The sequence below is a fragment of the Talpa europaea genome (assembly GCF_964194135.1).
Source record: "Talpa europaea genome assembly, chromosome: 4".
Lineage (NCBI taxonomy): Eukaryota > Metazoa > Chordata > Mammalia > Eulipotyphla > Talpidae > Talpa > Talpa europaea.
The window spans coordinates 16,390,836-16,414,255 of record NC_140070.1 but is presented as its reverse complement, the minus strand read 5'-3'; the positions used below and the strand labels follow the sequence as shown (position 1 = coordinate 16,414,255).

Genomic DNA, 23,420 nt, shown 5'->3' with positions numbered 1-23,420 from the left:
ATTCATCTGTGTTAGAGGCTGGGCTGACTGAGGCACCCCAGGCCTGCTCAATTGGCCAGAAGCACAAAAGACCATGAAAAAGTTAATTAACTTCAATGTAATTTACCCAGATTAATTATATCTATTATTAACCTCTTCTTGTCTGAGCACTGACAAGGAGACTGATTTGTATTTTCTCACCTTCAATGTATCACTTTTATTTCCAGAAGTCAGAAAGAAGAACCAAAGAAGTGGGAGACACAGATGACACATGGGACATTATAATTCTGGGGGTGGCCAGATCCATAATTCCTCCAGAAATAATGCCGTAGGAATGCCCTTTGAAAGTGATAAGTGGAGATGTTATATGTTTTAGTGGTTACTACTGCAACAGCATGCAAGACCTATTATAAAAATTTAATTTTCATTTTGAACCTCATTATTTGTCTTTTTTCCCCTTCAGCATGGTAAATTAAAAGAGATGGTGATATTTATAAATGTTTAACCATTCTCCCTCACAGTACATCTAGACCATGTTTTAACTGAACTGCCCTTTGATTGGAGCCCCACCAAAATCCAGAGCTACAATTAGCCTGCCTGGGGCTCTACAAGGCAGTCAGGTTGTTTGCTGATAAGACACAACTGTGTCTATCCTGGCATTAAAGAGGTTCAGATTACAGACACCTGGGGAAGGACATACCCTAGTGCAACATGGATTGTGTTTTCCTCTTGCAAGATTCTGGATCAGATTCTGGCACAACTACTTCATAACTGCCCTAGAGAATAGGTTACCCAGCTAACACAGGTCATGAAGTCACTTCCCATTAGAGATAATTATAAACACAACTACAAACTGTTGGCAGTAGTTTGCTACCCCACTCAACACCCTTCAGGGATATTTGCCAAGGTTTTCTTGACACTCATTTGTAATTTTCTTCATAATGTGAGATTAAAACATAAATGAAAATGTCTCAAAATAGAAGAGATAACTTGTGAAGTTATTTTGAAATTGGATAACGGGTGAATGGTTAGGTTCCCTTACAAGTCACTAACGATTTATTCTCATCTGCTGAGAAGCATGAGTTATCACAGAAAAAAATGACCTTGGAATAATTCAAATGTTGAATGCTAAATGTTAAATGCCCAGTGTGAACAGGATTTCCTGCTACCTGAAGTAGAACATTCCTTTGAAACTTACCCTAAGCTGAAATGGCATAAGGTGAATGAGCAACTGCTATTAATTTTGAGGATTCCCAGTCTCCCAAAAATAATCTACCAAATAATAGGAAATAACACATAAAATCTAAAACAACACCAACATACAATATAAAGCAGGAAATATCTGATAAAACATGGCCTATATAAGGAAGAAATAATGTTTGTAAAGTGTAGTTTCACTTACCAAATACAAGAAGCAATGAAGACTCTAGAAGCAGGTGAAGTGGGGGTGGTGGTGAGTAGACTCAGTAGTTTGAAGTTGGGGTGCCCGAAGTACAGGAGTCTGGGGTGCAGGGAAAGCAAGAAAGTCATCTAGTGACATCTCAACATCCTCTGAATCCATCACAGCAGGTAGATCACAGCAGCTACATCTTATTTTATTTCTGCCTCCTACATGTTGCTTTTGAAGGTCAAGGTTTGCCGTCTGCTCTGGCTGCCTGGCTGCGAGGAAGACTTGACATATGGCACTTTGCTTGTCTGCAAAGCCCCACACATTTTTCTAACACACAATTTTTTCTAGGCACACAAAGAGCTCAAAAGCTAGATGCCTTTTCAAGTGAAAGTCATACTTTTCCTGCAATCATTGCAGCACGGTTAAACCAAGCAAACATCTCGAGCAAGTGCTTCATGCATAGTTCCTGGACAACTTTACTTACTTCATGAGCTCTCCTCGGCTTTTGTGATACTTTAGGACACAATCTTGCTAATGAAGCACAAAATAAATCAAGATAAGGGGAGGGGGGGATGCTCACAGACAGGACTCAAAGCTGTGGTGGCTTGATGCCGAGATGCTCCTGGTGGTTCCTGGAGGAAGCTTGCGGGCCCTGTCCTCTCGCTGCAGTTACAGGTGTGCACAGCTGTTGTTGCAAAACTCATACAGGCGCAGGTGTGATTTGCTTTCCGCCTTTGTCGTAAGCAAACTTTCTCTTTGGCCCTGTAAAGGGCAGGAATTGGCCACAGTGCGGGTTTTCTGATCTAGCAGACCAGGTAAAGGAGGAGTCAGAGTCCTCAGTGGTTTTTTGCAGGTCTTTTATTGGGGTTCACCAGGCATATGGCAGGCAGGGGTGCCAGGGGGCTGGGAGGCTGGCAGGCCTCTCAGCCCCCAGCAAATCCTCACTCTCTCTGGGCTCTCTGGCGTTCTCTGCTTCTTTCTATGGCTCTGCTCCTCTCTCAGCTTCTCTTTCGGCTTCTGCTGCTGCTTCTATTGGCGTCCCCGTGACGCCGCCCTTAAAAGCACAGTCTTAGCCCAGGTGTACCCACTCCAGGTGCCTGCCATCAGACATGCATTCAGGATCACAGGGTTCCCTCATGTATTCTGATGGCGGGCGGGCAGAAAAGCCTGATATTTTTCCTTACCCTACAGGCTCTCAGAAAACCGGTACAAATTGCAGGTCTTGGGCCTCCCCAGTGGCGCAGCGGTTGAGCGCTGGGTTGCGAAGCTGCCCGCAGCCTCTGTGGCGCCGGTTCGATCCCCGGCTGCTCCCTGCCACCAGAGGAGGGTCCCACATGGCGCGCAGACCTCTCCTGCCGCCCGCTGCTCCCCTCAGCAGTGTACTTCGGTCCTTCTGCCTGCTCTGCTCCCCGCTCTGGCTCTGGTGAATTCTCTCACCCTCCTGCACCTCTGACTGTACCCAGTGCATGTGTAAACAAAACAAACAAACAAATAAATAAATAAAAGCATGCCTCTATTAAATAAATAAATAATTAAAAAAAAAACCAAATTGCAGGTCTTTCATAAAAGTGAAGTGACACCATGTAGGGTGAATGGTTTGGTAAATGTTTTTCAGCCTTTTCTGCCTCCCACCTTTAGGATTGCCCTGCCTGATGGGGCACCTGCAGTTGTTACATTATTGCATATTGTCTCCTTTATTTCTGTGGGTCAGTGGAGAGTATTGAGAGATAGTCACCAAGAGAAGCAGAAGCAGGAGAAGAAGCAGGAGAGAGAAGGGGACAAAGAACCAGAGAGAAGCCCAAAGTGAAGACTTGCTGGGGGCTTAGAGGCATGCTGGCCTCCAGGACCCAGGCACCCCTGCCTGCTGTGTACCTGGTCGCTGCTCTATATGTAACAGCTCAATAAAAGCCTGAAAAACCCACTGAGGGCTCCAGGACTCTCCTTTACCCGCCTGTCTGCTTGGAGCCTAGAAACCTGCTCTGTCCCTGTCCTGCCACTACACACCAAGACAGCTTTCCAAAAACAGGGGCTACCTGTGTGCAGAACATGCTTAATCCAGTTAACTCTCTTTGTTCCTTCTTACTTTAAATTGCGACAATGCAGTTTTTTTGATGAGTGGCCCTTTTAGGACGTTCCAATTAAAATGAGACCAAATTTATCCTTTACCATACTGTTGATTAAGACTTTGAGCAGTGAATTTAATGGAGTTCATAACCATGTTGATTCTCAATGACAGACACCTGAAACTGTGAAACTGAAATGTTACTTTAATGCAAAAAAAAAATCCCAGAACGCACACACACTGACGTGGAAAATAATAGTTTATTCGAAATAATCACAAATTCTAGAAACTAAAATGAGATCAACATAGATACTCATTACTCCTATGATTATAAAGCTGATACCAAATAAACCTTTTAATTAATAAATCAGTGTTCTCAATTGTCCAGTATTTACATGACTGACTTGACCAACCCTAAAATAAAGTTAAGGGTATGTTTTTGCCAAATTCTCTCTCTCTCTCACTCTCTCTCTCTCTCTCTCGTCTATATATAAAATACACACACATTTATAACTTATTTGACTATCATTTGCTTTATAACAAGAAAGTGAGGCCTATATTAAGGCTTCTACTCATTAAGTTAATTTCCGCACAAAAAATCTGGTAGGGGAAGGCATTTTCTGCCAACTTTTATCTCTTTTTGTCCAGATGGTCAAATTGGTTCTGAAAAGGTATGTTATTTGGAGTGGGAATGATAAACACCTGGAACACATTATCCTAAAAAAAAAAAATTAAAAAGGAAGTTTACATGTCACATCAGGAAAAACTGTATCTGACTAAATTAAACTAAAATAACTTACCCAAAATGCCCTATTTTCATACTAATATTTAATATAAGAAAATAAGAGCTTTGAAATTTCAGACAAATGTAAAATGGTTTATGTCACAGATTTATACTTTTGCAGCTCTTTGAGGATCATATTGTCACTTCCATGGTTCTGTTTTTACTTGTTCCTCCCCAAACACAAGCTAAATTAGTTTTAAAGTTTAAGGTATATTGTTCATAAATTTTTTGCTTTTTTATTGTAATAATTTTGAAATGACATTTTGCTGCAACTTCTGCTAAACCTTGTAACAGATTTATAGTGTCTAATTATTGCTTCTCTTTCACTCTGACACTAACACAGTTTGTCCTGAAGGGGCTAAAAAACAATATTTAAGAACCTACTCTTGTATGTAGGACATCTTAAATTCTACATTATCAATGTTTTAAATGTTAAACCTTATATATAAGGTACTTTTTTTTTTTAAGATTTATTTATTTATTTATACAAGCACTGGGTACAGTCAGAAGCACGGGAGGGTGAGAGAATTCACCAGAGCCAGGGCGGGGAGCAGAGCAGGCAGAAGGACCGAAGTACACTGCTGAGGGGAGCAGCGGGCGGCAGGAGAGGTCTGCGCGCCGTGTGGGACCCTCGCCTGGTGGCGGGGGATAGAACCAGCGCTGCAGAGGCTGCAGGCAGCTTCTCAGCCCAGCGCTCAACCGCTGCGCCACCAGGGGAGGCCCAGAATGTACATTTTAAGAAAGAACACTTATGAAAGATAAAAAGCAAGTTAATTTGAAATGCATTGAGTTGACACTGCAAATTTAAAACTTAATTTCTATATTGAAGTCTGATCAGAGGGCACCTGATTTCTGTAGAATAGTTTCCTAACAGTAAAGATAAGGATAACAATATCTGTATTCCCATCTTAAAAATATGATAGATTTAAAAATAATGATTAGTATATTGATTTCTTTTTCTTTCTACTATTAATAATAACTATTATACAGTGCTAACTGCATGGTAGAGGCAGGGAGGGCCACTGAGCAGGTTATCTATGATCTGGCAGACGGGTAAAGGAGAGTCCTGAGGCCCTTGGTGGCTTTCTAAGGCTTTTAATGAGCTGTTACATGTAGAGCAGCAACCAGGTACACAGCAGGCAGGGGTGCCAGGGGGGAGGGGGGAGGGGTCAGGAGGTCGACAGGTCCTCACTCTGGCCTTCTTTCTCCCCTTCTCTCTCCTGCTTCTCCCCTACTTGTGCTTCTTTTGTGACTCTCTCAATACTCCTCCCATGGCCCACAGAGGTAAATAAGTCAGTTAACAACAATGTAACAACTGCAGGTGCCCCATCAGGCAGGACAATCCTAATGGTGGGAGGGCAGAAAAGCCTGAAAAACCATTTACCCTACACTGCACAACGCTATTGTAAGGACTTTTACATGAAGTAGGCTTGTAATACTCAGGCACAATCCGCCATACCTATTTTACTGAGGAAAAACTTAAACCACAGAGATGTTAAGTAACTCCTCCAAAATCATACAGCCTGCAATGCAAGTAACATGGTGTTGGGTTAGAGTAGCCATGGTTTATAACATTTTACTTCCCCTCTTTTATATGTTATTATTTTAAATAATAACAGTTATAATAATATAATACACTATAATATAATAATAAAATAATATAATAACATAATATAATAATAGCAGTTATTTTTATTTTTTAAAACCTAGATATTTGAGTAGGATTCTCACCAAAGAACCATCATAGATTTACAAAGTAAATCCTAATATTATTATCATTCTATGGCTGAAGAAAGAGCTATAGCGAAGTTAATAGCTCGCCCAATGACACAAAGCAATACCAGTATGAGATTAGGAATTCTGACTCCAGAAGCTGCAGTTCCTGTTCTATCATGCAAATACATTTCATAAATCAACTAAATTAATTTATAAGTGCTCTGCTTCATTTTAGATGGATATGAGATGCTTTCCAAATATGTTATGGGTTTGTGTGGTCTGTAAGAATAGGCACTGGATTGTATAGTTGTCATTTTAAATGCCAAAGTAAATAGCAGTGAAATAACTAGCAAAAATAGAAAACATGGTTAAGGTTATGGCTCTATCACTGTTGAATTTCACATGCCTTTAAAGTTTATGATACCTGAATATCAAACACTGCACACGTTACTCCAGCTCACTGTATCATTTGCCAGAACTTCTCATCCCAATTTGACTGTGAAGGAAAAAAATAGGAAAATGCCTCATGAAAAGAAGGAAAGGAGAACTAAGCAATGGTGAGTACTAGTGATTTCTATTATATTAAACTTTGCCACTAATAGCATAAATGTACATTTCTCCCCATTTATAGATTAAATGTTTTTAGCATGTATGGTACATGCAGTAAATGCACAAATACTAGTTCATGTTAGTCTTGAAAAGTACCAATTCAAAAATGAAGAAATACTTATGACAGATAGCTTGGGTTTGGATTTGATCTTTTCATTTTTTAAGATGATTTTCTATGCCATGTCACTATAAGTAATGCTACTCATTGAATTTACTTTGTATTTCCTGTTTCAGACACTACGCATTAATTCATTTTTATTCACAATGATCTTATGGTGTAGCATCTTTTATTGTTCCCAATTAGTATATGAAGATATTATAAATTGGATAATGTGTTTGACTGAGTGTTAATAATGTTTTAAAGAGAAGCTAATTTTATCAGCATATCTTGAAACCTTCAGCAAGATCTCTTGCAAACCTATTTTAAAGACTTAGAAAAAATAACATTTAATGGACTCCTGTTATGAGATTCACACAAAGCACCTGTCTTAAATATCTACTTCATATAACATCATTTCAATCTGCCAGGGTAAGTACATTAAGCTACTTGATTGATGAGAAAGGTAAGAAGTATAGACTTCAAATCCAGCTGTGTGACTTAGGTGTTTAAAGAGTGATAGGGTGATTGATCATTAAAAATACATTAAAATAATTTCCCCATGGATGTATTTGAAAGAGTTAAGTGTGGGAGTGAAAGGGTGAACAGACTGATATTTTTTTCATTTTCTAAACTTATGATTTTTCATTTTGTCATTTTAAATCATGTTTCACAGTATTTTATATTAATTTTACTTGGTAATTTTTTTTTTATTGAGGCACTTAGTAACTAAGTAAAAGAGACATTAGGTAATACAAAAAATGGCAGAAACTCATATACAATTAGGGAAAGAAAATAGTGATTATTCCAAGACTATTCCAAATTGACTTATTCCAGGAGCTGTGACATACGTATTGTACAGCTAATAATAAAGATGTTCTCTTTAAAGAGCCATTGACTCAACTATTGAAAATAGCTTTATAAAGTCAAATTACAATTCAAGAATATTTTTAACACATAGAAGTAAAAAATATATTATTCTATATTAAAATGTATAGTAAGATGAGTGAAAATGTTTTTATATGCTATTACTCTCAATATCAGCTATTTGCTTTAAAGTAATGTTGAAAATAATAAACTACAGGGATCTCATTAGAATTTATTATATATTTGTACCATTGTATATATTCTAGATTTCTGTGTTTATTTTCACTGCATCTGAGAAATCGATGATATGATCCAATATATTTCATTCATCATGTAGAAGAGTGTCAGTATTTGGTTTGCTTTAGGTAGTCCCCGTTCTTATTACCTTCCCCCACCTAACAGGGTTGTCACAAAGTAGACTAAGTTTTTTTTTTTTTAATAAATCTTCATTTCTTTGTTTTAAAAAAGATTTATTTATTTATACAAGAACTGGGGTACAGGCCAGAGGCATGGCAGGGTGAGATAATTCACCAGAGACAGAGCAGGGAGCAGAATAGGCAGATGGACCAAAGAGACTACTGAGGAGAGCAGCCGGTGAGGCAGGAGAGGTCTGCCATACCATGTGGGTCTCTCCCTGGCTGTCTAGGATTTGAACCCACGCTGTAGAGGCAGCAGACAGCTTCAAAGTGCAGTGCTCAACCCTCTGCACCACTGGGGAGGCCCAGAGTAGACTAAGTATTGAATCCTGTATTACATACCATACAGCATACAACCAAGGTGTCATTCATTTTAGCGCCCCCCCGCAAAAAAAATGTAATCAAGATATTTGTTTCAAAACAAATATTTATGAAACTTTCTAAATCCATTCTAAATAAACTATGACTAGTGTATATGTGGATCAATGTTTATATTGAGTTACTTTTCATATCTTCTTATTATAAAATGAAAATTTATAAAATATATTTATACAGAGAGTACTCAATACCTATTTTACAGTTAATTAGGTAATTCTAAAGAATTTGATGTTTTGTCTTGATTGATTTTATTCTATTAAAAGAATGTCAGAAATAAAAGGTTTGCCTTAGGCCACATGTTCTTTTGATCAAATTAAAATGGTTTGTTTTTAATTTAGCTTGTTCCCCCCTATATAGTATATCCAAATTATCATGCTAGATAAACACAAAAAAAGGCATTAATAAATTTCCATATCAAATTTTTGACATGCTAGGGACATTGACTATTTTACTGGTGTGCTTCTACTCTTTTTCTATGAAGAGTTTAAACTTTATTTTGTTGTGATACAGAATGTCCTGTTGCTTTTAACTTGTATATTTACTCCCTATAATAACTCAGTAGAAACAAGGTTTAAAATATAACCCAACCCGTAGTATAAATTAACGCCTATGATTCTGAATTCAACTTAAGGCAGAACATGTTGGGGTAGTTTGATTCTTTTTAACAAAAGTGTTCCTCTAAAAATTGGAGTTTGTATCAAGGATTCTTTTATAGATTTCAAAGCACATCACCTTTAATTCAGGTTAAATGTAGGAGACAGTCTTGATATATTTCTTCCAATGGTGAATGCAATTACATTATGTTAAGGGTTAGGAAATAAGTTGATTATCCTCCACACTAGAATATTAACTTCATGATAGTTTTGTTCATCAATGAAACTATAATGCCTAAAGTAGTGTCTGGTATAGTAGGTGCTCAATATTTATACTTTGAAATAAATAATTGCATTGACTCAAAATATTAAAAATTGTGATAAAGAGACCTAATATATATCATGAGTATATTTTATACACATACAAGCAGTTTTACACACATACTTCATATGTATAATTTTTAATAACATAGTTTTTACTTTATATTTTCTATTGAATTGGTTGCTTCCCTAGAACTCTGAAACATGATACTTATTGAAAAATTAGCTTAATTTTCAAAACCACTGAATTTATTACTTTAATTTACTAAACCTCTAATATATAATTTGCTTTTTGTCCTATTTTCCAACCAATCCACTTTACATTTTGTGATTCTTGTACATTTACTAAGCAGCTGAGGTTATTCCATCACTCTAGAAATGCTGTTGCTATAGAAATTTAGCTAAATATTTTAGCAATGATACCATTGAGTTTAAATATATCACCCTCAACAAAGAAAATTATCTACTTTGCAATATAATGACAAAAGAAAAACATGAAAACCATCCTGCAAAAAGTCACTTTTAACATATCTGGGAAACAGTATCCAAATGCCAGAGCCCTGACATTAAAATTCAAAAATTTCAAAACCTTTCCTAGCTAGTTTGTGATGTACTCCCTAAAATTTGAAGGCATTTCAATAGAATAAGAACTCTTCACATTGCTACTGATAACTTAGAAAAGCATTAAGGAGCCATTTGATTTGGTTACAAGATCTTTTATTTTGTAAACTATACATAAACAGTAAAAAAGAAAATGCATTATACTTTAAATATTACATAAAGTCAACAGTCAAGATTCTTTTTTTAGTGTATACAAATAAAATGGAAAGTAATCCACCAATTTTACTTTCAGTGAATTGTATATTGGGAATCCAGTTGACCCACTGTATAAACTAAGATACCAATGTGTAACATTCAACAGTTTTTTCCATTTTTATTATGGGCACAAAACCATAGGTCTGATATACTTAAAATGATGATGTGCCAAAAAGCTACTCAAGTAATTAACATGCCAACTTAAGTACAGCAATTAAAATAATTTTTGTTACAGTTAAATTTTTAATGCTACTCTACACAATAATCATAAACAAGTCCACATGGCAATTATGTAACAATAGAAAAAAAATAAACATATTCCATTTTCTTCATTCCAGCAGCAGTACCTTTACTGGCATTAATTTGTTAATTAGGTGTGCTTATATATTGCCTAATATCCTATATTGGTATGCATGCTAAACCTTTCTATTTCTATTTTGCAAGGCACCATACAATACGTTCTCTAAGTTTTGACACTAGTAACAAAAATGGTATAATTCTAATATTAAATGCAAAATTTTATATAAAATATAAAATTAAATATGATTTTAAAATTTAACATTGGGGCACATGACAAACTTTTCCTGAAAATATGATTTAAATGAGTCTTTCCCTTTGTTTTCCTACTTTAAATTCTGTACCCAAAGTTGCTGGTCAGAAAGATAAACCTAGGAAGGTAAAGAAATCATGCTGTTTAAGAATAAAACAAAATCTACATGAGACCACCATCCAAATTAAAATAAAAATTAGAAAGGACAACTAAGTTTTTAATTTTCAGAATCCATGGTTTTCCATATTGGCCATTTTGTAGAATATCCTATCATACCCAGAATAATCTCATATTAAGAACCTCACTACCAATGTAAACACGATGGAGGACTCTACAATTGTCACTTTGTTTTCCTTACCCGTGGTATCCCTCACTTACCTTGAACTCAGTCTAGGTTTGGGGCGATGTGACTTTAGAATTGTAATTAAGATCATGCATAATTTTGTAAAATCCTTGGGGCCCACCAGGTCACGAAGAAGTTATTACAAATTTAACATAGACTATATCACAGAAAAATAACATATATGATCTCAAGCACTGGTTGTTTTATTTGTGGAATATTAATGTCAGTTTGTTCTTATGATAATCTGTTTAGTTCCATAGCTCTTCATAACTTTCTTTAATCTGGCTAGACTCCATATATGTTTTCTGTTTCCATAAGGCATATAAAAACTCAAAGTAAATGATTGTTATTTAAACATAAAGTTCTATGACTTTAGCTGCAATATTTGTATTAATTATACAAAATATATGTGAATTTTAGAATCATTTTGTATTTGGACCAGAAGGTAATTTTTAATAGGCTATTACTTTGTAAATGATAGAAATGTAGAATTTATTGATCTCAGCTCTCCTCAATCAAATGTATCCATCGTGGTCATCACCATCATCATCATCATCCCCTTCATCTTCATCATCATCATCTTCAATTTCATCTTCATCATTCATAATATCCTCTTCATTATCCTCATCATCAGTCCATTCATGGAAATCCCCACTGGCGAAATCTCCAGAGATCTCAAAATCGATAGCTTGGATAAAAAAATAAATATTAATGTTACCTGATGAAGCAGTAGGATAATTTCTGAGGGAACTAAAATTCTGATAAATATTGATAAATTTAGTAAAATTTAGTTTGGCCTTTAGTTTATTTACCAACACGAAGACAAATCCATTCTCTATCTTTTCTTGATATTTATGTGCTAGAAAACAGACTCATAACTAAGATTTGATACACTAGATTTCCATTTAGTAATATTAATTTTAGACCTTTTTTAATAGAAGTCCATATCAAACTTAGAATTCTACAAAGCACTTAAAAATTTTCTTCTACTATTTTGGTAGGCAAAACAATTGCTCTCCAAAGATTGCCACTTCCTAATCAATGAAACTTGTGAATATGTAACCCTGCAAGGTAAAAATGACTTTGTAGAAATAATGAAGTGAAGGACTTTGTAATGAGGCAATTATCCTGGTTTATATGGGTAACCCCAGATGAACACCTGGATCCTTATAATCAAAGAAACATTCATTATAAATTCAGAAGGAAGTGAGACCACAGAAGAATGGTTAGAGAGATGCAGTGTTTCGAATTTTGAAGTTTGAGTAGGGGTCTATGAGTCAAGGAGGTGTGTGTGTGTGTGTGTGTGTGTAGCTAGGTGGCATCTGTAGTGAAAATCTCCATAGTACAAACAAAAAAATTAAGCTTGCATTCTGAAAAATTATTTTATGAAACAAACAGATGCTATATTTAGAACTTTAAATTGCATGTATATTCTGTTCAAATTTATTGTCTTATTTTAAGATATATATGTAAGCTTATAAAACAATTAGAATATTAATTATAATTCTCTTTCAAATAAACTATATTTTTACTCTTTTAAAATAAATGTAACATGCTAAATTAGTTGTAATTTATAAAACCTTCACTTTATTTTTAATATTTATATATATTTTATGAACCTTCATTTTATTTTTTATTTTATATATATGTATATATATATAAAATATATATAGTACAGATATATAGTACAGATATATATATACACATAGTACAGATATATATATGTATATATCTATATATACATATATACAGATATATATAATATAAACCTTCACTTTAAAAAGTTTAGTTTTCCGGGCCTCCCCGGTGGCGCAGCGGTAGAGCGCTGGGTTGCAAAGCTGCCCGTGGCCTCTGCGGCGCCGGTTCAGTCCCCGGCTGCTCCCCGGCCACCAGAGGAGGGTCCCACATGGCACGCTAGACCTCTCCTGCCGCCCGCTGCTCCCCTCAGCAGTGTACTTGGGTTCTTCTGCCTGCTCTGCTCCCTGCTCTGTCTCTGGTGAATTCTCTCACCCTCCCGCGCTTCTGACTGTACCCAGTGCATGTATAAACAAAACAAACAAACAAACAAATAAATAAAAACATGCCTCTAAAAAAAAAAGTTTAGTTTTCCTTTGGGAGGCAAGACTATAGAACCCATAGGTCAATAATCTAAAGGTGTCACACACATTTCCATATTGGAGAGGGCACACACTAGGAATAGAATGGATGACAAAGGTCTGCCTTAACCCAGAGGAAAACAGGAGGCATAGAGCATCCTCTCAAGATCTGAAGTAAGAATTATGTTTATATGAACTTTTATTATGAGTGAATCTTTCATCACCCCTCAGTGCATTCTCAGCCATAGAGTAGTCCTCATCAGTGCTTGAACAAATGATTGAGATGCCTAAGTACTCAAAACCATGCCTGAGAAATTCTTAAGTAACTCTTCTCCTTACCACAGTCTGCAACACCATTTGTTCTGGATCCCATGACTTCATTTCCATATCTGTCAACGCACCAGCACTGCCCAACACTGCCATGGCATTGTGTTGGCTTGTAGTAACCATCTTCATCACAGAGGGGGATGTACTGTCCTGTGAGATGAAACACACACACAATAATTTGTGTGCCTTTTTTGATGGCCATAAAATTTGTATTAATTCACTCAAAGTACTTGCATGTGCAGTGCCCAGTCCAGGCTAAGTACTAGTGGTGCACATAGTACAGAGCAGGTAAATCAAAGCTATCGCAGTTGGATATTGTCATATTCGTCTGCTCACATTTCTTTTGATAAGCAAAGTTACTGTCTTTTTATTTCTCACTCAGCACAGGGCACCATTTCTGAGGCATGATAGACTGAGAATCTGATTCATGTCATACATTTCAGCTCCTGCAGACCACAAAACCTAGCACATCAGATCCTCCGCTGTCTCTTCATTTCCAACCTTCTATTTTCAGTTCCTAAAATTTCAGTTCACATATTCCAGTCTTCTTCCACATCAAGTTAACTGTTTCTCCTAGATGAAATGCTGCTTCATCTCCTTGCAGATCTTTTATATCATGGGATTCCTTTTCCATTCTAAGACTTGATTTTACTGTCACTTTTTAATATAAGACCTATTCATGATGATGGTCCTCCCCTCGTGGTTGAGCGCTGGGTTGCGAGGCTGCCTGCAGCCTCTGCAGCACCAGTTCGATCCCCAGCCACAGGCATGGGTCCCACAAAAAAAAAAAAAGAAGAAGACCAATTCATGATGGAAGAACTCTGATATACTTCTGCCAGTATGTGTTCGTGTGTCTATGTGTGATGTGGAGTTGTGTGTATGTTTGTGTGTAGTCTGTCTTGAATCAAATTCCCAGTCCAGTGGATGAGAGATATTTTTATATCTATAATAATTTACATATTACTTGGCTCAATGCTAATAATAGCTGTTTCATTAATAATTTAGAAGTGACTTCACATTCTTCAGTAAAAATTCTAACACTAGAATGAAAGCTCTATGGAAATCAGAAAAAAATTTACTTGTTTGACTTTTTTTTTCAGTGACCAGATGCTATAGCTATTTGGTGGGGGAAAAAAAAAAGACTGAATAGTGAATAAATAGAATGAGACTCTTTCACCTAATATTATAACAATATAAGGTCATAATGTTACTCCTTTAAAAGTTTCAGTATTCTTATATATATGCAGTTTAGTTTAAAAATTACAATTTGTTTGTATATTTGGACAAGTTGTTTTTCAGTGAGGTAAATAGAATAGCACCCATAAGAAAAACTCAAGAGCATCTTCATATTTAAGGCCAGCAAAATAAGGAAAATATTCAATTTTTCTTATCACTACCACTTAAAACATCTACTTTGATATGGAACCTTTGACATAACATTTTATAATGTAAAGTTAGTGTGATCATTTAATGCATCCTTCATGCAAGTGCAATATGAAAGCAAAAGGACATTATTAAAAATTATGCTAGAACCGAAGACATTACCCAGACTGAACCTACAAACTGGGACTTAGGACATCAGACTCCTATATAACAAGTGGGAGATTTTCAGGTAAGTGTCCTCTGATCCAAGTAGAGGAATTATTTATAGCACTCAGAACTGTCTCATGATGACTTTATATAAGAATGATGACTTTATGTAAGAATAATAAAAGTGACTCCTTCAAAATGGACACTAAATATGTTTTCAATTTTTGTGAGCTCACATAAATGCAGCTTGAATTTTAGTAGGTCTCTGTAACTACTAACAGTGGCCATAGACCTTGAGGTCATTGGTGTTGGGTGTGGTGAGGTGATGAGCATCTGGTAAGGTGTGGTCCTATGCCTCTGAATCACATACATTGTTGTACATCGATATTACCTCAAGAAAAAAGCAATAAAGGTAAATATATATTTCAATTAAATCTTACTTTTTCCATTTTCTAGGGTTAAACTTTGATTTGTGGAAACAAATCCATGCATGGATATATTATTTCCACTTGTGAGATGCAATATGGTATGCATCTTGAAAAAAGAGTTAAAAGAAATTAAACACATTGTAGCTTTTGTCTTTATGCTTCACTCTAAACAATGATTTATAAAAATTATCCTTTTAATTTTGAACTATGGATTTTGAATGTGAAAAATTTTCTCATCTGACATGCAATATTGTAATTGTCAAGATAGCATATGAAGGTGTAATACACAGTAAAAAATCCAGAAATATCATAAAATTATGTGCCTTGAGGGGCCTCCCTGGTGGTGCAAGGGGTTAAGAACCAACCTATGAAGCTATCCATAGCCACTGCAGCATGAGTTCGATCCCTGGCCAGGGAACAACCCACATGGCGCAGCAGACCTCTCCTGATTCGCCTGCTGCTCCCCTCAGCAGTGCATTTCAGTAGAGCTGCCTGTTTTGTTCCCTACTTTGTCTTTGGTGAATCCTCTCACCCCCCCACAACTCTGGCCTGTACCCCAGTTCTTGTATGTATAAATAAATAAATCTTTAAAAAATGTGCCTTGAAATATATAAGGGCATTAATATATATGAATAAAACATTGTATATATGTGATATACTGCATTGAACCCTAAAATAAGTAAGGACCCAGGTGGAAAGACTAGTGAAATCTAAAGAAAGTCTGAAACTTAATTCATAGTTTATAACAGTGTAAATACTTTTGATTTAACAAATATAAATGGTATTTGAATCGTGTATAATGTAAACTTTAGGGGAGGCTGGGTAAAGGATATATGGAAACTATATTTGTAAATTTTTTAAAATTGAAAATTATTCCAAATAGCTCACCTACAAATTGTGTTTATAAGAATAGACAAAATAGCATCCATAATACTTAAATTATTTATTGATAGCTAAACATTCTAATATTTCAAAATATGGGGTAAAATCTGAAACTGTCTATGTGTCATCTCTCTAGCTAACAGATTGATTGCTTATGTCAAACACTAAACTGTTTAAACAGTTTCCCTGAGGACGTGGTCTCTCTCACTGTTTCCACACACACACACACACACACACACACACACACACACACACATACATATATCTATATATGTACTACACTTGATTTAGCCAGAAGGCTGAGAAGCGATACATATGTATATATGTACACAAACATATAATCAATTCATGAATTGTTAATCATAGATTTGGAACTGAATTTCTGCTGATGCTTTAATTTTAGTATTGTTGAAATCTCTTTTTTACTTAACTTTCAAGATGAACATTATATTAGGGTAATAAAATAGACATAATATCTTTCAATAGGTAAGATAATAAAAGTAAGTTTAACAGCTTTCAAAAACTTCATAAATTTTGTTGCTGAAATTTAGTGTAGTCTATCTTTGTTGGATTAATATTGATTTTATGTTGCTGTTTCCCTGGGGTTATTTATGTAAGCAATAAAGGCTTCAGAAGAATGATCTATTACTCACCTAGGAGCTTCTTCACCCCTTGCCGCTTGTGAATATTGCTGAGCTCCGTCTGGCAAGGTGGGTCTGCAATGACATTAAAATGTTACTACAAGGATTATAGTTAAACGAAGAGAGTATAATGTCTATGCTACTGAATTTTACATGACTTTAGAAGAGACATAAAAACATATTAGGTGGTCTATCTATGGAGATACATGCATATAATAAAGGAATACTTTCCTAATTATTAATAATAAATTATCATGATTTTCTTCAAAATAAACTGGATGAAAAAAAGAGAATGATATAAAATCCTTATAGGATGGAAAAATACTTCTTATCATTCAATTTTAAGAGGTCAATCAATTCAGCGATGTAAATATGCCCAAGCAATAAACTGATTGTTTTTTCTTCATTTAAAAGTTTCTATGATAGAGAAGTAGCTTGCATTAAAAAAGTAATTATGAAAAATTTAATGTTTTTTCCCCACTTTATGTTATAAATTTTTATGCTGAATAATGTTGACAGACTTTAGGCTTTATAGTTTCACCCAAATTATAGTTTCACCAAATAAGTATATATACATATATATATACTTATATATATATAAAAACTTGAAAATAGTTTTATATATATATATATAACTTGAAAATAGGACCATATACATTATAATTTCTGATAAAACATCTTAAAAGAGAACATTTTAGAATTGTACAATTCTAAAGGGACATAATATAGTTTGGCTTATATTACTACTATATATTCTTATATATTATATATACATATTTATAAGTAATTTGTATTCTTATTTGGAAACTTTAATTTATTTTTATATTTTTTATTTTTAACTGAGGGTTTCATATATTTTAAAATCATATTCTAAATACTTGAATTAATATTTGCTATATAAATATATCATGAACTATTGAAACAGCAAAAAAAACAAACTAGTACCTATTTTTCTATACTACAACTTTTTTGGGAAAAGCAAGATATATTCAAATAATTTAAAGGTACTTAGTATAGCAATGCCATATTTAATAATCAAATTTTCATGTAAGTAAAAAAGTATAATGAGGAAATGAGGCAAATTGCTTAATATATTTATATTTATGTTTAGTGTGTAAGGTCTATTTTAGATTCCTTGAGATTTCTTGAGGAATCTAAAATGAGAAGAAAATGTGACTTGTTTGAAGAGCCTCAATAATTACTTTATTGTTCTACTTCATTTTGGTCCAATTAATCCCTTTATTTTTCCTAATAATCTTGGTAGCCTCTTATATTACATATTTAAAAAAATGACATCAAGTTGCATAACATCAGCTTATAAAAGAGACATTGTAAAATCTGCTGGGCCCCAAGTATGACAATGGAATCAATATGAAAGATTCTAGCTGAGTTTCAATGCAATAGCGAAGGCAATTCTTCCAATATGGTCATGAATGGAACACCTGAAAATCTAGGTACATTTAGTCTGAGTCTTGATTAGTATCCTCACTGAATATACTGTAAGTACCAATCCTACTAGCTCTGTATAGGGGAAGCTCTGTATATTTTAAGATTAAGAGGGGACCCATGAAAGATTAGGTTGTTAACACATACCATTTTATTCCAAAATGTTTTTTTGTATTATGTAAGGCAGCACTATGTGACCTTTACTTTAGGTATGTTTGGAGTGCTTAATTGAGATATCACCTATATTTTCAACTCACTTGCAAAGAGATGATCTAAGCGAAAGGTTGGGAACCGGATTATTACATGAAGGATTGAACATAATCAGACTATGAATAGTTAGCTGAGGATATAAACACAGATATAGCATCCCCTAATTTAATTTTGGGAGTGGGGCCTCCCTGGTGGCACAGGGGGTTAAAGTCTTAGCACTATCAAGCTATCGCCAGCCACTGTGGCAGGAGTTCGATCCTTGGCCAGGGAGCTGACCCACATGGCACAGCAGACCTCTCCTGACTCACCTGCTACTCCCCTCAGCAGTATATTTCAGTAGATCAGTCTGTCCTGCTCCCTACTCTGTCTCTGGTGAATCCTCTCACAGCCCCACACATGTAGCCTATACCCAAGTTCTTGTATGCATAAATAATAAAAAAAAATCTTTAAAAAATAATGTTCTAACTTTTTGGAAAATATGGTTTTATGTTATTAAATTTTTAAGAATCATGAATCACTAACAAATATAAAATTTAATATTTCACAGAATTTACAAGCAATTTTCCTAAATGTTAGAAAATCCAGCAAAAGAGAAGAACGAAAAATTTTTACTAGTTAAATTAAAAAAATGTTATTTTTAAATATTATTGTTCACTGTTTCTCATTCTGGATTTAAAAATTCAAACTACTATATTTGGGCTATTGACACATTTTAAATTGATGATTTTCAATACAATGATAATAATGCGTTTTATTTTCCCTGCACAATTTTGAATTGAATAAAAAATGTCATTGGGAAAAATATATAAATAAATACCTATAAGTTCACAATAGTTACATACATACAAATGTGCTTTTCCTATAGTCGTACTATTCAATTATAGGGTATACATTTATTAGTCATCATATATACATATAGGCAATATAGAGTCAAAACGACAAAAAAATTGGACATTATAGAAGCTTATGAATGAATCTCTAAATTAGCAGCTCACGGGTGCCCACACTGTGGACTGCACAGCTCCTAAGGGACATCACCCTCCCCTCTTTTATGAAGGGTGCCCTGATCTTGTATAGCAGGGAAGTCCTCTTACTTTCTTGCAGTAAGCCACTCCCCTTATTTCCACTTCCTCTCAGTACTTATTAGTCATATAGTCATTTACAGAATGGACATACTTGAATATTTCTGCCAGGGAAAATTCTAATATAATACCAAAGAACAAAATTCTGTGTTTTTAATGCCTTTCAATACATAGGAGAAATCTCTTTTTTGTAATTAATACAGGTGACCCATACTTTGATACTCTTCTTGCAGATTAAATGTACAATTAATCTCTAAAAATGCCATCTATTTTTATTGTAGTCCTTAGGAAAAACTATTGGATATATTGTTGATTACATAACACTTGATGATGTTACCTGTACCTAATAGCATTAGTCAACAAGATGCACAGTGATGTCTCTTCGCATTTTATATTGAATTATCTTGCAAATTCTTTTTTTTTAAGATCTATTTTATTTATTTATGCATATAAGAGCTGGGATGTAGGCTGGAGGTGCTGGGGGTGGGCGGATTCACCAGAGACAAAGTGGGGAGCAGAACAGCTGAATTAACTGAAATTCACTGCTGAGGGGAGCAGCAGGTGAGACAGCAGAGGTCTGCTCGCCATGTGGCCAGATGCAACTCCCTGGCCAGATGGAACTGCTGCAGTGGCTGTGGATAGCTTCATGTGCTGAGACTCAACCCCTTGCGCCATCAGGGAGGCCCTCCTCCATACTCTTAAAATAGAATTAAAACTACTTGGAGACAGAAATCAAGGACATTCATTTCAAATTCACTTCCTGTACTCATTTTGTAATGTGAAGTCTTGTAATGGGAGCAAAGTTTTCAAACAGGGTAATTTGAGTGATAAATGCTTTTAGGTATTTGATCTTCCTAGATGGGCATGAATAAATGTTAGTTTTCATTTTTTTTTCCTGTACTTACAAAACAGGACTTTAAATAAAATAGCAGCAAATAATTTATTTTTTAAAGTAGAGGCATAAAATACACTTTTATGAAAGTAAGTCATTAATACCTAAGATAAACGAAATCCCAGTGTAATATCCCTCCTACTCACATTTTTCATATTTACTTAAAATAATAGTTATACAAAGCACAATCATATTCATTTTGTATTGCTTAAATGTAATGATTTTAGAAAATTAGTCATAGAAAAAACTTTCATTTGCATTAAAATTCAGACACATTTTCCCTTGGGGTATTTTCCCTGCAAGTATTTTAATTGCCTGAAACTTGGTACTCTCAACTGCATTTTGAAATTAAATGAAATTAAACTTTTGAAATTAAAATTAATTTTACGTGTTTGAAAGATATTAAAGACATTATTTTTCAGATATTCCCAACATTGTAGTCTTGATTGCAACTTGATCAACCTGGATTAATAAATTAATGACTCCACATTCTACACTATTTTCTTTCTCCTCTTTCTATTTCTCTCTCTATAGTTACTCTAAGATAGTCCACATTACTTTAAACAAAGTGAAGTCAAGATTTGGTGGTTTCTTTAGAGTAAACTAGGAGAAACAAATTTTTTTAATTTGACTTTTAAAAAGTTGTTAATCTTTTTTATAAGTTAATGAATTAATTCAACATGTCAGTTACTCTGTCAAAGCTTTACAATATTCTCTAACACATTATATAAGGGCATAATTAGTCAAATTTACTTATTATTTTGGATAGCTATATGAACCCTTTAGCATCTTAGATGTCATTTATAAAATTATTTTACTATGCATTAAATTACATCAGAGACTAGCTTGTTGTGACTATAATGATCATAAGAATTTGCAAAAGTACAGTTAATATATATATATTAACATATATATATATGTAAAGATAAAATTTCTTTGGGAATCTTTCATCAATTCTACAAATATAACTGCAAAATCCAGTAATGTTTTAAGAAGAAGGTATTTTTGTAGGAGAAACATTTAGAAATATTCAGAATATTTTTAAATGTTCATGTATAAACAATCACATTATCATAACAAATCATAAAAATTAAAAAGACCCTTAGTTTAACATTTGACATTGAATTGTCATTAAAAAAGCATGTCTTCTAATGGTAATTTACTTTGATTTATGAATCTACATTTTACTTTCTAAATGATTTACATGTATACTAATCATTAAAAATAGGATGCAGCATTTTAGGAAATTATATAGAAAGCACATAGATATAGTAAAGTCAACTCTGTGTGTGTTATTTAAAATACTTTAATAGAGCAAATCTAATTATGAAACTGCTTAAAATGGTTTATAAACTGTAAGCTCTCCTACAGACCCTGCTATTCACTCACTGCTAATCAATTTCGGTAACCATTTCATCCCTAACTCTAAACCATTAGGAATACTTGAAAAAAAGTCATTGAAATAGCAAAATTTCCTATGTAAAATGTTAGTTTTCCATATGAAAAACTGGGACTCATTTATATATTTTAATTAGCTTGTTTATTCTATTAATTATAAAGAATTTTAAAATGCAGTGACAAGATCAGTGTATCTCATTAGACTAGTCCCCAGTTTGTCTAAATTAGCATCAGGAATGCACATATCGGGTCTCCCTGGTGGTGCAAGGGTTAAGACACAACCTATGAAGCCATCCGCAGCCACTGCAGCACAAGTTCGATTCCCAGCCAACCAGGGAGCAGCCCACATGGCGCAGCAGACCTCTCCTGACTCGCCTGCTGCTCCCCTCAGCAGTGTACTTCGGTCAGTCTGCCTGTTCTGTTCCCCACTCTGTCTCTGGTGAATCCTCTCACCCCCGACACCTCTGGCCTGTACCCAAGCTTTTGTAAGCATAAATAAATAAATCTTTAAAAAAAATGCACATATCATTGCTCCTTTGGCATCTCCAGACTTTCTCAGACTGTGCTTTTGGATCTATTTCCTTTTTGCACTTAATTTTAACTATCATTCGTCTGATCATGTGAGCATGACTTCAATTTTACTGTAGGCTCACTTTTCCTAATACAGAAGGATCATAAAGAATTCACATCATGCCAACTCTTCAGATTGGTTCCCCTCTCCCACAGAAGAATCGAGATACTTTTCTTCTAGTGAATATGTATAAATCTAAGTTTATCTTGAAAAGCTTGAAAGACTTAAGTCATTTCAAATCAAATGAATAAAAAATAACTTTCTGGTGAATGCTGTGTGGCTCATTCAGCTCATTTAAGAAGAGCAGAAATTAGAACATTAAAATCCCACAGTACAGTGATAAAAAACCCATTTATTTTGCTCCGTGGGCAAAGCAGATAGCAAATTAATTTTAATGATTCCTTTTAATATCTATGTTCTCATATCTCTATGTGCTTCTTGGTGGTTCATAATGGAAAGTATAATGAAGCACATTAATATAAAATATTAATTACTATTTTTCATCTTGTTTAGTATGTTTTGCATCTCTAGCAAAGTTATTTTGTTCAACATGCTGCTTATTTGCTTTTTTATTAAACACTTTAATTAGGAAAATATCTATCAAAATGGCTGGGGTATAGTGCACTGTTATTTTTTTTTTTTTTTAGCATGAAGGCATAGAAGAAATTTGACATGCAGGTCAACTATCTGCACTGGTAGATGTCTCATCTTTTACCTTGCTGCCTCTGGAAGCAATAGCACCATTCATTGTTTGATATCAAACTGTCCTTGTATGTGTCACAAGAATTGAAGAATGCCTGGGTGCACTGTTCATTCTTATCAAGGTAAATGCTTCCCAGCTCTGATTGGTCCAGTAGCAGATCATAGTTTGTATCAAGTCTGTTAAACATCCAGCCAAGTGAATCCTTGCAGATTGGCAAAATACTGGTATCGAATCCTAAAGACAAAGACAGAAAATGATTAGTTAAATATGGAAGTTGTCATCAGCGGCTAGCA

At 34.6% G+C, this 23,420-nt stretch overlaps 1 protein-coding gene across 4 annotated transcripts in view; it reads right to left on the bottom strand.

The window, feature by feature from the left end:
- Positions 1-11,436: 11,436 nt before the first annotated feature.
- Positions 11,437-23,420, bottom strand: part of SPOCK3 (SPARC (osteonectin), cwcv and kazal like domains proteoglycan 3) — a gene marked incomplete at both ends in the record, with an annotated part of 299,287 nt that continues 287,303 nt past the window's right edge. For all 4 annotated transcript variants that reach the window (XM_084231677.1, XM_084231678.1, XM_084231680.1 and 1 more), the window contains 4 exons: positions 11,437-11,609; positions 13,357-13,494; positions 16,838-16,900; positions 23,140-23,361. In XM_084231677.1, coding sequence (XP_084087803.1) covers positions 11,437-11,609; positions 13,357-13,494; positions 16,838-16,900; positions 23,140-23,361 — 596 coding nt within the window. The remainder of the gene's footprint in view (positions 11,610-13,356; positions 13,495-16,837; positions 16,901-23,139; positions 23,362-23,420) is intronic.